A 13,983-nucleotide genomic window follows, 5' to 3' on the forward strand; every position below is an offset into this window, starting at 1 on the left:
CTGAGACTTCAGTGGGATGTAACAAAAGAATTCCGTTGTATGCAATCGCTTTCGTCTGCAAGGGCTTTAGAATTGTGGAGTCTAGTGTAAAGTTTAGCGGGAAGTCGCAACTACACCTGATTGTAAGTAAAATCGCTGTTTGTGTACTGTTTTAGAATGCATTTCCACTAACACGCAATAAGAAAAAATCAGCGCAAAAACATAAACTGGGATTCTCATTTAATATTGCTTATATGTTGTCTTTCCTTTATAATAAAGCAATATGATTCGGTTTCTTATCCATGTTCATTCGTTTAATGTAAGGTGAATATTATTCGTGGAAGGTGCTGCCAGGATTTCTTTTGGAAGGCGAAAAACTGCGATAAAAGAGTCCTAAAACAGTCTTAATTCGCTAAAACATACGAAATACGTTATACGTAGTCATAACGATATAAACTGGAGAACTGGAAGCCCTTGACGGGAAAAACGTATTGTTAGTAAACATGGCCAAAATGATAAAGTCAAAAGCTGGAATATAATTGGCTCAATAAGCTTATTGTCTGAGTTACACATTATTGGTGTTAAGAAAACACATCTCTATCTAGATTTAAAGATAATATTTTTAAAGGCAATTGGTAATGATGAGCAGATGAAGAGAAAGAGTCCAAATCACCTTTTCGAAAACAAACGCCAGTTATTAACAATGTTCAGACACGCAAATTTATTAGGTCTCTGTATACACCATCCGTCAATTAATTAGGGTATATTCTAGAAAATATTGTTATATTTATTTTCGTTATATTTATTTCCCTCCAAAACTTGTATTAACTCACAAGCTCTTAGCTTTATTGACACTTGTTAAGAAGTTACCCGAATCGGTACGCATGTTTTGATCTAGAGTTTCCAAAGCCATTTTGTAGGATTGCAGACATTGTAGACATAAAAGCAAGAAAACAGGTGCCATGTCAGCAGTGAGTTGGAACTAGGCCTAGTAAATTCTTATTTTCCTTTAGAAATCACCGCTTGTAAAAAAATCAGTTCATTTTGATTATTGCAATCAGTTTTAATTCCTTGAATTCCTCTGTTTGCGGTTAATTGTGCTCGAACTGCAATTACTTCATATTAACACACAGTTGAGTTTTTGAATTTTTCAAATTTGTGGATAACCAGATTTAATTTTTCTTATTATCTAAATGACGTCTGACAGTTAAAATCTGCAGGAAGATTTTTGATTGACTAAAAACAAAAGCAGTTGCATTTTGTCTGATCATTTGTTCAACCGAGATTAAGGTATGCTGGCTTAGTAAGCTTGGACTAAATAAGTATTGTTTATGCCCCAAGTATTAGCTAATCAAAGTGTTCGAGGTAGGATAGTATTTACGAAGTTATATTTTTCATAGTTTCATATCGCCTTAAAAGTTGAGTGGAATCTTATTAAGCCATCTGACCATTGTTGAATATTGATATAGCAGCGAGGGGCAACTTTAAGTGATTTAGCGGAACATTAGCGGTAAAACCAGATGACAACACTAAAATAAAGAATCACTTTTATTATGCTTGCAGACAAAGAGGGCGGGTAACTCTCAATCCGTTCCTTCAACTTCACAGATTTAATCACCAATGTGCTCAGTTGAATTTAAAGCGTCCGTCTACGTCCAGTAAAGTATATTTCGTGTCTGCCTCCGTATTTCAGGTTTGTAAAAATGGATATCAGAACAGCGTTGGTAGTGCTATATACTGTCACTCTGTCACTGGCTAACGAAGAAGTCAACGATCAAGTGTAAGTATCGTCATTTTTCAGTTAAGACGTTTTTTTAATATACACTACCTAAAAAAGGTTTTGCTATTTGGTATAAAAACTTTAAATTTATATCGCTGCATATTAAATAAACATTCAAATTTTTTTCCTGCTGCGAAATATCACAAAAAATACAAAATAAAAAATAATGTCAGAAAACACAGTGTTGATATGTCAAAGGAACCAACACTCGGAACGAAAAATATTAACCTTTAAATTCAAATCCCACACGTCCCCTAAAATAGAACTTTGAAATAAATTCTCGCAAATCTTTGTTGAAAATACTAACCAATGCACTACAAATGAAAAATACACGTTAGACCACAAAACTGTCTTTCTAAGGTCACTTTACAGTGTGTCATAGTGGGCTACTAGGATTTGAGGATAAATTAATGTCTTCGCTTAAACTCCAGAATATTGTACATCATTGAAGCGCATTTGCCTCTAACTCGTAATTCATCATATATCTTTGGCATTTATCAGTAACGGTCGGCCTGAATTTTGCGGTTTCTTCTTTGGGTGTGCTGCTAAAAATTTGTTATCACAACTAAGATAATTAAATAAAAGAGCATTATTTAGATAAATCAGTCATACAGGCCTTTAACAAATAATAATCCAAGCAAAAAGGTTCTCCAAAGGTACAGACCAGAATGACAATTTTATGCCCCAGATAAGAAGTGTGCATTAAGGTGCTAGGAAGTATTCGGGAATATGCCAGTAATGCAATGATTTTACACCCTGAAAAATACCCAAACATTAATTCACCCTCATCATAAAAAACCTCAACATCTCTAGTCGAGTATCTTGAACAATGCTTATGTAAGAAATCGAACAAAACGTATTTCATAGAACACGATTCCATCAAAAATGGCGCCTTCAAAAACTCTCCTATTTCATACTCTAAAAAATATTTTGCACCACTTCCTTGCTTTTATCCTCTATCCCCTTTCTTGCTTTACTTAATTAATTGGAGCATTGTTGCTAAAGCCTCACGTCCACTGAAAGTGTGTTCTACTGTTGTAATGACGTACGCTAGACAAGCTAAACAACAACGTATATGTACCTATACCTATTGAAAACTGGAAATTTCTGAGTGAAGGTTAGGAGACCAAAGTTATATTCCTCGCGAGGTTGTGTTAGCGAGTTGCATTCCAACGAGAGTTTTTGTTTAAGCCAAAAATAAACTCAGCTTATCTTGATTTAATAGTGTAAACATGTACAGTAAGTCGTTACCATTATGAGAGTACGAGCTGTAATGCTCGACCACAGAAAAAGCAGTCATGAAGCTAAGAGACTGGCGCTAGACTAAGTAAGACACCGGAGGTCAGAAGAGAAACGGCCTAGCTGAGGACAAGCTGTTCAATTCGGCCTGCCAAGAGTCTCCAACCTGAAACAACTTGTTTTTAAAAATGATTATAATGACCTCTAGTTTTATGCACAGTATAAATTGCAGATGATTATCTGAAAGCGTTGTTCGATCTAAATGGCTTGTTCGATTTAAATGCTTTATATAAAACCTTCACTACAGCTAGTTACAGCCTACAAGATGATGTTAGGTATCAATGAATAACATAAAAGATTGTAAGGCAATGAGATTCGGACATCGAATTTGTAACTTAATGTTATTTACTTAATCAGGAATAAGTACAAGAAATCAATGGAGGAGGCATATAACTTATCAGTGGAGATCAACAACAATTTGAAGAATTATGATACAAAGCTGAGACCAAACGCTGGAGGTGAGTTCTGTAGCTTCCATCACCTTGGTTTGAGTGACAGCTTGCAACTCTGTCTACTACGGTACCATTCACATCGCGGCGATAATAAAGGTTGGGACATACTAGGCTAGAAGTCGCAGCGACAGGTCTCCGTGTGTACTGCTTGGAAACAAGTTGCGGCGACAAGGCACTTGTTAGGTGTACACGCAGCGAATTTGGAAGGGTGAGATTATGAACTAGTTTTCCAATTCAATATGGCGGAAATACATGACGCTCTCTCATGGTTAATTTATATTTTGTTCCAGCGACTTGTCGCAGAAGTGTGCAAACGCTGCGACAACGTTGCTTTCGCTTATTTTGTCGCTGCGATCAGTCGCACGAATTCCGAATTATTGACCCAGTTTACACATACCGGTGGCCTTCATAAAAAATAAAAAGCATCCAATGACTAGGATATAGAAACACTTATTGAAACCCAATCGAACAAAATAGTTGTCAACTAAATTACACGTATTAAGTACCAAAAACAGCACTGTCTTGGAACTGAATCCGATGCAGCATTGTCTTGACAGCCGGTGGATTTCAACTACTTTTGTTTTTGACGTCTGTGAAATTCTTTGTCGTTAACTATGAAACATTCCCTCTATAAAGCTTGAAATCGTATAAGGTTTCCTGTATCGTGTTCTCGTTCTTAAGTTTTTCGAAAAACTAATTCTTTTTCTTTGCTCATTTTATAAACAAATCGTCAAGAAAATAACGTAAAAAAGCTGACAATTTGTGCGTGAATTGACTGTTATTCAGCTGTAGCTTTCATTTTTTGACATACGGCGATCACCATTGACTCTGTGAGGATCTTTTGAAGTTCAAATTAATGTAATACAGTATTTATGGAGTCACAAAGATGCAAATGGCACATTTCTTCATAGATTTGTACGATTAAACAACAGTGATGTTTTAATTTTTTAAGATAAAGGTTGTGTTATTTTGTAGCGTGACATTCGATAAACGACATACGATACACGCGAGTAATTTTAAGGTCAAGGTGGGAATCGTGACGTCAATGAACGATACGACACTCGCAAGGGTGACATACGGAAAATACGCCACTCGGGTCCCAGATGGAGTGGCGTATGAAATTTTCAAGTGGTTTTCCCCAGTAATTTACTCTTCCATCAGGAGATAATAATTATTTTCTCTTGCTTCCATATAATAAGAGGATTATTTATCCAATTTGTTATCCAGGAGAGCCAGTCATGGTGCAAGTTGAGTTTAAAGTTATTTCATTTGGCGAAATAAGAGAAGTTAATATGGTAAGTTGCTCAGTTTGCCAGTTACGAAAACTTCAAATTTCTTCTAGGACCATCGAATAATACAAAGGTATCGGATCAGCCCGACCAAGGAGGGAAAGGGAAGAAACTTCCTTTGTTACACGACTCAAAAATGCGGCATAGCGGTGCCGGGCAACCAAGTGTGCGCAGTAGCTATCGTACGGTTGCTAAGGCATAGTTCACATGCTTTGGTCTTCACGGTGCACAAAACACAATAGCTATTTGCATTTTGTTTGCTCCTTTGAAGTTTGCCGGACATCAAAACAACAAACAGTTACCAGTCTGGCCAAAGTAAGGCTTGCAAATTATACTAATTTAAATAGCTCCAAAAATTCTGAAATGAATTACCATTTTTTGGTTGTTAAATGTCATCTGTTACAAATGTTTCGCTTGTTATTCCACACCGCCAAAACATTCTCAGTGACGTGAAACATTAGGTGAAAGATCTGGCTGAAAATGCAAAAAAACATCTCATCGCCACTATTCACACACATGCAGTCATTGATATTTAAATCTTTCTGAGAAAAACAAAACTTTGGGTGACGTCTTTCATGGCAACGGTTTGATTGACACAGACTTGCACTATTTCCCGGCACCACTATGTCGTCAAAGAAAAGTGCCGACTTTCTTTCCTCTGCCCTGGCCCATGCAAGGGCCACTTGAACAAACAGTGGCAGTGCTATTCACAAAGGAGAGGAGACACATTCCTCCGACGAATCACGGGCTAAGCCGTCCGCCATCTTGGATTTGCATTTGCAACATTCTGTTCATTCTGCCCCCTAGGAATGCGTAATTGAAAAACGCGCGCATTTCACATTCTGGTCATTCTCATTCCAGAATTGGGAATAAAAAAACGCACCCAAAGACGCACACCATGTTGTACTGAGTATAATGAATATTACGCTGGTTTGCAGGAGTATAGTATGGACATATTCTTCCGTCAGTGGTGGAAAGATCCCAGAATGAGGCACAACTCCTCTACTCCATTCAACGTGGCTGTTGACCCGAGGAACCTTATATGGACACCGGATACTTATTTCTGGAATGTTAAAAATGCAAAGTACCATTACGTGACCCGAGAAAACATGCGGCTAAGAATATCATCGGATGGTGAGATTTACTTTAGTACAAGGTAAACCCATTCTAAGTATTTAACATCTCCAATCAAACCTTTTTATTTTAGAATCATTCAGAAGCTTGCAAATTTTGTTATAATCGGTACCATAAATTAGTTCTTCGTCCATGGTCTATTGCGCGAGACCTATAGACAATAGTCCCCACATTGTAGGTATGAGATGTTTATCATAGCGGAGTTCCCCCCAGCGGCTTGCAGAGCGAAGCCCCATTACCATGGAGAAACGACAATAAAGCATACATAGAAAAAGGAAAACCATGCACTTGATTTTTCATGGTCATCAAGGCTAGCGGTAAGGATCGCGGGCGCGTGCGCTCTACGACGAACAACGTCGCTCAAACATGGCGGTCATACTCTAAAATAGGTTAACATTTGCTTCATCTTTGATGAGGATTGCTTTGACATCGACCAAGTTTTTGGATGACCACTTAGATATAACTTAGAATATATTTAACATGATAAATAATTAATATATTAGAAGGAAATTTGATAAAGGTGCATCTTTTAAATCATACAGTACAGTAACTTATGTAGCTCGTTTTAACGTAATTATTTTTTTCTAAAGAATGTGAACATTTGAAGTTGCATTTAGGAAATATATCCCACTTCTAATGGCTTAGCAGATAAAACAGACACTTCACTTCTTACACCGTTATCGTCTTGTTACTTTCTGTCAGGATAACAGTTGTGGCTCAATGTGACATGAATCTGCGTCTGTATCCAATGGATACTCAACACTGTTCTCTGAGAATCGAGAGTTGTAAGTATTGATTTGGACAGGTAACGTCAATGGTCAGTTGTTGTTGTTTTTGTTTCTGCTGTTGTTTAGGACTAGAAAAAATAGTTTTGTTTCCTTAGACTTAAACTAATTCAGAGGTAAAAAAGACTAACTTGTTTTCCAGAGGGATAAGTCATTAGCAAAAAACAAAATAATACCAACGAAGACGCGTGTTATATACAACTATGCTCCAGGTTTCGGTTGTGCGAAAGCCATTTTTCAACTTTATCAAATCTATAATATATTGATGATTATTATATTGGGTAACCCACCAACCCTTCTTCGTTAGTGTCTCAAATGTGTACTTTTTCCTTCTGTTTACATTCGTACTGTGTATATTCTATGGTAATATCGAGAAGTTAACAGCTTTTCACCGAAGTGGAGGTAGTTAGTGGTGGATATTTACCTCGCAGCCCCAAAGAATGATTTTGACTAGTTTATTCCTGTCAAAGATTTCAATTTACGAGCGCGAAATAGCCAATCAGCCCGCTTAAAAAATACCGTCCACTGTTTTAGTATATACTTAAATTAATTACACTGCGTCCTTCTGTTCGACAGCTGAGCCTTCCAGCTATTTGAGAGACTGGTTAATGCAACGACCGTGGAACTCAGCTTTTTATTTTAATAGCATTACCAACCAGATGGAAGTTGCTTTTAACACAGTAAAATTTTTTTATGTACAGATGCCCACACAGTGGCTGACGTGGATTATAAATGGAAAGGCGGCAAAGGTGTTGAAATTGTTTCTTCAGAAATGGCACAGTTTGATCTTCTTCGAGTCGTCACTGAAAATGAAGCATCGACTAACAGTAAAGGTTGGACTCTCTTTCTTGAAGGAGCTTTATCTTGAACAGCACATCAAAAAAGCCAATCGCTTTCAAGTTTTTCGTTCCTAGCCTGACTGAATCTTCCTCGATCAAAGCATTTTCGGGATATTATTACTTCCTTCGTGTCTTTCTACCTGCGATAAGTAATTTTGTACATTAGAAAAATGGCTTCAAAATATTGACATAACTCCGTCAAGTTTGATGTTTAACAATGTTTGAATATTATTCTTCCACTTTAATAATATATTCAAAGCTATTTTAAGAATAAATTTATATTCAGTTAATTAATTGTCTTCATCCTATACCATCACCTCTTAGGTTCATTTGCCAAACTGAAGGCGGTGTTCTCATTCAGACGTCGGTTAGATTACCATATATCTGCGGTGTATGTACCGGAAGTGATCCTGGTGGTGTTGTCGTGGTGCACATTTTTTATCACTCCCACAGCTGTCCCAGCACGAGTATCACTCAGTATCACTACTATTCTTACTACCATTCTGCTCTCCAGCTCTGTAAACTCTGATATTCCTAAGGTACATGAACAAATTAATAACAGCACATGAACCTGGAAATGATCGTTGAAAGTGTCATCTACCATTAATGTATCTGAGTGTAACAATTACTTTTTCTCATTCCTAGTGAAGCGAGACCTGAGTTGAGATTTTGTCTGTAAATAGGTCGTGCGCGATCGAGTTTCGTGTATAGGTTACGATTCCTTTTTTCATAGCACTGAAAATATATGTAAACAGAAACTGCAAATGAACGGCCACTTGATCCAAGCTAAACGTGCAGCCAAGAGATGACTAGCTTTACGATTTTCCCTGACTTCTAAATATTTATTTATTTAGCACACCATATACATGAGAAATAATGACAAAAAGATAGCTACATTCGTAATGGACTGCGACTGATATTAGCCAAATTGTTATGTCAGTGGTCCATGTTGCTCTGTTACACCATACTTTGAAAGGAATATTCACCAGCCAAAGAAACATACACGCAGGCTGTTAGCAAAACAAAAAAACTCTCTGCCTCTCCCCCGAAAGATGCACCTTATCCAAACCTCCGCGAGGTCCTGTGAGACATGTTTTAACTAATTGTAAAATAAATTAAGATATTGGTCAATTGATTAAAAACTTAAATCTGTTGCGAATTTTTTTATTTGAGTGGTCTCGGTGCCCTTCTGAACTTCGGATCAACGGGGAGTAGTTTCCTGAGTTTAAAGATATTACACGTTTGAAAAATTAATTGCTATTAATATATTTTTCATTTTAGGTCAGTTACATGAAAGCTGTAGACTATTTTATGCTTACGTCATTTGGCTTCATATTCGCGGCTCTGATTGAATACATTATTGTGCTTAATACTCCCAATGAACTTGTGGATTGTTGTAACTGTGGAAAGAAAAAAAGGAAGGATGAGCCGGTTCAAGGCCAGGTAAATGCAAAAAATAGCCACTGACACTTTTTAATGCGAAATACAATGGGGTTGTTTTTCAGAATAATCGTAATCGCAGGTATCTGGCAATGGAGGACAATAAAAAATGAATTTTCGTGGGTGTTGCAATTGATTGGCTCGAAAAGTTTTATTGTTTTCTTTTCTTATTTTTCTGTAGGATGGCACAGAGGAGCTAATTCTGAAAATCAGTGCTTCCCCAAGGAAATTGAACCTGCCGAAACCCATCAAACCAGCCGAGAAGAAACCAACTAATAATAAGGACCACTGGGTTGACAAACTTTCCCGCGTGCTCTTTCCCGCCCTATATGCCCTCTTCCTGATGGCTTACGTCGCGTATTACAAGAGTATGGATTAAGAGGCAGTGCTTCTGTTTGATGGCACAAAATGATTTCCTTTGTCTATTGTCTGTGTCGTCAATTGTGTCCAAGTCCGTATTTTGGCAAAGTCGTTTATCTTCGCAATTTAGTTGGATTAAAAATATTTAGCTTCCGTATGTTTCTTGAAAAATTGAGGTGCTTCAAATTGCTATTGCTATGCAGCAAATTCTTAAATATATATATATGAATATAAGCAGGACGTGCCATTGTCTTTTGCAGTTGCTTATAATCAAATATGTATGGCTTCTTCTGACCACGGGGGTCAAAGATATGATAATAATAATAGTACTTAATTAAATACTCTAGAAAAGCTTAATTGTTCTGAAATAGTATGACATGGCAAAAAGCTGCAAGACTTGCGAGTGCAGTTGTAAATACAATATAATTTACATAATATAATAATTACATAGCATTCACTATAATGCTATCATGTAATTCAATTGTGATATGATTGGGTGATAAATCTAGAAAATCGTGCGCTACTCAATGTTCCGTAAATAACTTTAACTTTTCACGTGAAGGTAAGTCTGCCCTTTTTCCTTCGCTATTCATTGCCGTCTATTTTATCAACTTTAAGGGGAAGTTTCCCCACTGTTTCTTTGCTCTTTTCCTATTTTTTAATAAATTTCTTGTCCAGTTTTGGAAGGCCGACACGGACTGGTGTCCACTAAATCATGTTGTTAAATTGCTAAGTATCGTGACGTAATCTCATGACGATGTAACAACAATCTTGAAATTGTGAATCCAATTGACAGTCGCCCTTTGCAGACCAGTTTTCCAACTTTGAGAAACTTGCGGGTATAACAAACTTTGAAGATAAGAATCACCTGGGCCCTATTATAAGAAAACCCAGAGGAGATTTGGACCCATCCGCCATAGTGGTGCAATTTTGGTGCCACTAGCACTAGACCACCATACTCGCTTTTAACGGGAAAAGGTTTCATAGTTTATTTCCATAGCAGTCCCACACCTCATACAGGCTTGTATTTATGTTGGTTTCGATAATGAAGGAAAGAGCCATTGTTTGGATCGTTTATACCCTATTCAGACCGGGCTTTTTTTTAGATCTTTTAAGACCGGGGGGATTTCAAAATTTCACCAAAATGTCAGAAAACCACCCAAAATTACTGAAAAGTATTCAAAAACAATAAAAAGGCGCAAAAAAACCTAAAAGGGTGTTTTCATTTATAGGAACACAACAATTACAAATTCGGGGAAACATGTCTGTCAAAATGCCGTTGTCATGGAAACGTCAAGTTCCTAACTCAACAACCTACTGTATCCTACCAAATTTATTCCAGATAAATGTTAGATAAACTCGCAAAGTTTGGTAGCGTTTTGTTGAATCTTGATAAAGTCATAAGCGTTCTAAGTCAGCGCGGGCACTCCCCCCGCCTGGTCTGGATAGGGTTTCAATGCATTGTGTCGGCGTTTGTACAGCCGCAGACTCGCCCCAGTTGCATAACCGTAACAACAAGGTATTACTGATAACAAATGAATAAACGACAATAGTGAGAAGAAATTTAATTTAGCAGTCCTCCTCAAAACCTTATTGTATTTACAATAAATAGCTTAGTTATAAGCCATAACCGAGTTTTCAGCAGGACGAAATAAACGTGTCCAATACTAAGATAAATAGAGGTGAAACATTTAATTGAGGAATGACTTATTTCTAATAGAATTATCCACTTGACGGTATTGTATACTCAGAGTAACAATAATCCTGTAATAAGAATAAATGTAATAAGTTCTTGACTTTTTAAAATCTTCCAAACTGCTGGGCGAGTTAATTTAAAGGTAAAAATGAGAATTATAAATTTGAAATTATAACGCTATTTGTGCTTTTCACTGGTTTGATTTTCAGTGATTAATTCACGAAATCTTTTAGCTTAGAGCAGTTTTCAATTGAATGTCGTAAAACCAGAACCAAAGTAGCCACTCTGGTGACAATCCTGTGAACCAATCAAAACTCGAAGCAAAAACATGTAGCCAGCGCAAAACGCGGGAAAACGTGTGTGAGCGAGTCACGAATAGTTTCTGTTTTACTTCGGGTTGGTTGAGAAAATGGCGCGCGAGAGATTTTTAAACCAATCACTAAGCATAGTAATGCAAACCAAAGCACACGCAACTTACTTTCGATACTCAAGTGAAAACCGCTCTAACGCGTAACACAAATTGATTAAATACGTCCATCTTATTCCGTCGTGTGTAAAGACACGGATGCTTACTATTTTCAATGGCTTAAAAGATTTTAAAAGACATGGTTGTAATTTGCTTAACCATTGCAAAATGGATTTATTATTCGACTGTCATAATTCCCGGGAAATTTAAGACTAATTAAAAAATTAATATTCAACTGAAATCAGTCAACTGAAAACCAGTAAAAGTGCCCTAAATTAATAAATTTACTTAAACCCGCCTATATACAGCGGTGTTACGCTGCTACGAAAATGTTTGTTGTAATACCTTGGAAATTGTGCGTTTCTTTGTTAACTTATTATTCTTATAGAGTAATATGATCTGAGGTCGAATAGCCTCAACAGCAAACCAAAACGCTGTATTGCGCAAAAATACCCTTCTGTTGCTGTGATCTGAATACAGCCGTCTAATTCTTGAAAGAAAATGCAGTTATTTTGTCTTTGCCCACAAATATCCTTTGTAGTGTTACATTTTCCTTACCTCTAGTCATTGTACTGGCTTCAAGGTAAAGCTTGCTGAGTGGTTCATGCAAGAAACTGATACAGTTTTAAAAAGAAAACTTATAATTATTTCAAAATTATAATCAACAGACAATTCTTCCTCTTTCCCACTTGTCGTTCTCATTGCTGTGTTTCTTCTAGATAGAATAACTTCCAACTCCGAAGTCGATGCGTTTATTACATTTCCACCACCTCTCGGGAAGTTCTATTTTATTCGCATGTGGTTAGGCATGGTCGTGAGGTATTGAATTGTCTACTGTTCTAACCGTTTCTACGTCTTTGTCCGATATATGTGTAAATGGTCAGTGAGATGCATCCAAGAATACTCTAAGTTTTCGTTTATAGCTACTAAAAAAGTAAAAAAATCAATCATTTTCATTCAAACTTTCTCGTCTTCCTTCAGGTAAACTGTTTATTCGACCACTTCCTTCTTTCCGTCATCTTCCTCCCTGAGCACTCCGTAATGTATGGTGTAAGCAACCAGGAAAGTGACATACAATGTAGGGAAGACAAATCTTGACAGTCGGTCGATCCAGTGTGCCTTTGGTTTTGGGGGTCCTTGTTGTGGCTCTGTAGGCAGTTGTTGTTTGGATTGGGGCTTCAGTTTGATATTTCCTTTGTTGTTCCTGATTCTACACACTCCTTCATCCATTACTTGCACAATAAGATCAACACTTCCCCCGCTATGAGCCTGAAAAGAATGAAACTATTATCAAAGTATTTTTAACGTGGCCAACAAGACATTGTGTTCATAAAGTGTTCCGATATCTGGCATTAAAATAAATATATCACAGTGAGTGCAAAATTGATATTTGAAGTTTGTTACTGACAGGAATACATTGACATGACCACAAAGAAAGGAAAGACCAAAGGCAATTTGACATAAAAATGCATAACCTATTAATATTTCAGGGAGAAATTAATACAGCTGTACTACGCAGCTCGGATTATTTTCATTTATTACTGGTAGCGCTTTTATTACCTTTTTCTTCATAAACGTTTAGAATTGTTAATAATTAGTTGTGCAACAATAATCATTGATGATGAAACAATTAAGTATTTTAAGGAATTTAAAAAATGGGCAAATTTTTGTTATTTTCATTTTTTTACTATTGTAGCTCTATTTTTAGATGGCTATCTACTATTTTAGAGGATCTCCCTTCGGCTAAATTGTTTCTAAATACGTTAGTAAAGGTATTATTATAAAGTAATTATTATATATTTTCTTTTAACTACCAGAGTGATTTTATTTAACACGTGAAACATTATCTAACAGTTAGAGCGTAATAGTCACAACTAAACAAAAGCAATGAAATTAGTGTCTAGTAGTATCTAAAAGTGTAATAACTATTTTCCGGGTGTGGTAATTTCACTCTAACGATGTGATTTTAAATTCCCTTAAGCAAACTACTATCTATTGTATACGTTATGCACATACTTCACATTCCATCGCAATATCCTTTTTATTATCCGTCTTCTTTCCCCGTTTGCACCACGAAGGCGGATTAAATACTGGATTAGTGTTGAGCACGATGATAAACTCGATTAACGCGGCGAAAATGAAACCAAACGACGTCAGCAAGAAATAGTCAACTGCCTTCATGTAGCTGACCTTTGGCATGTCCCTGTTCACGTTCCCCTTGAGCAAAATTGATGTTAAGATGGTGGTAATACTGAGAGCAACTCTGGCCGGGACAGCTGCAGGTGATATGAAAAAGCAGCACCAAGAGAGGACAACCAGAACTATGGCGGGAACAAAGATGGAGGACACGAAGCTTTCTGTGCGTCTCCGAAATGAAAACTCCGCTGTGAGACTTGCAAAAGAACCTGTTGGCAATAAGAGGAAAAGTTATTTCATTTAATAAGATTACTCAGGGAGCCCCAAA

At 36.9% G+C, this 13,983-nt stretch overlaps 2 protein-coding genes across 9 annotated transcripts in view; one reads left to right on the forward strand and one right to left on the reverse strand.

The window, feature by feature from the left end:
- LOC144639288 (gamma-aminobutyric acid receptor subunit alpha-2-like) lies at positions 1 to 11,246 on the forward strand. 3 transcript variants are annotated; one of them, XM_078498595.1, is made up of 11 exons: positions 1 to 122; positions 1,543 to 1,555; positions 1,673 to 1,759; positions 3,416 to 3,516; positions 4,738 to 4,805; positions 5,738 to 5,955; positions 6,636 to 6,718; positions 7,420 to 7,551; positions 7,882 to 8,096; positions 8,839 to 9,000; positions 9,179 to 11,246. In XM_078498595.1, exons 3-11 carry the CDS (start codon positions 1,683 to 1,685, stop codon positions 9,374 to 9,376), a joined length of 1,254 nt encoding a protein of 417 aa, XP_078354721.1. In that variant the 5' UTR covers positions 1 to 122; positions 1,543 to 1,555; positions 1,673 to 1,682; the 3' UTR covers positions 9,377 to 11,246. The 3 variants fall into 3 exon arrangements, with proteins under 3 accessions (XP_078354721.1, XP_078354714.1, XP_078354729.1); XM_078498588.1 differs by lacking the exon at positions 1,543 to 1,555; XM_078498603.1 differs by lacking the exons at positions 1 to 122; positions 1,543 to 1,555; positions 1,673 to 1,759; positions 3,416 to 3,516 and adding an exon at positions 3,691 to 3,718.
- The window catches only part of LOC144639221 (gamma-aminobutyric acid receptor subunit beta-2-like), a 16,294-nt gene continuing 13,218 nt past the window's right edge, over positions 10,908 to 13,983 (reverse strand). For all 6 annotated transcript variants that reach the window (XM_078498536.1, XM_078498528.1, XM_078498521.1 and 3 more), the window contains 2 exons: positions 13,536 to 13,924; positions 10,908 to 12,788 (listed from right to left, as the gene is read on the reverse strand). In XM_078498536.1, coding sequence (XP_078354662.1) covers positions 12,510 to 12,788; positions 13,536 to 13,924 — 668 coding nt within the window. In that variant the 3' untranslated portion in view covers positions 10,908 to 12,509. The remainder of the gene's footprint in view (positions 12,789 to 13,535; positions 13,925 to 13,983) is intronic.

Source organism: Oculina patagonica, chromosome 2, assembly GCF_052425735.1.
Source record: "Oculina patagonica isolate OP01 chromosome 2, crgOcupat, whole genome shotgun sequence".
NCBI lineage: Eukaryota > Metazoa > Cnidaria > Anthozoa > Scleractinia > Oculinidae > Oculina > Oculina patagonica.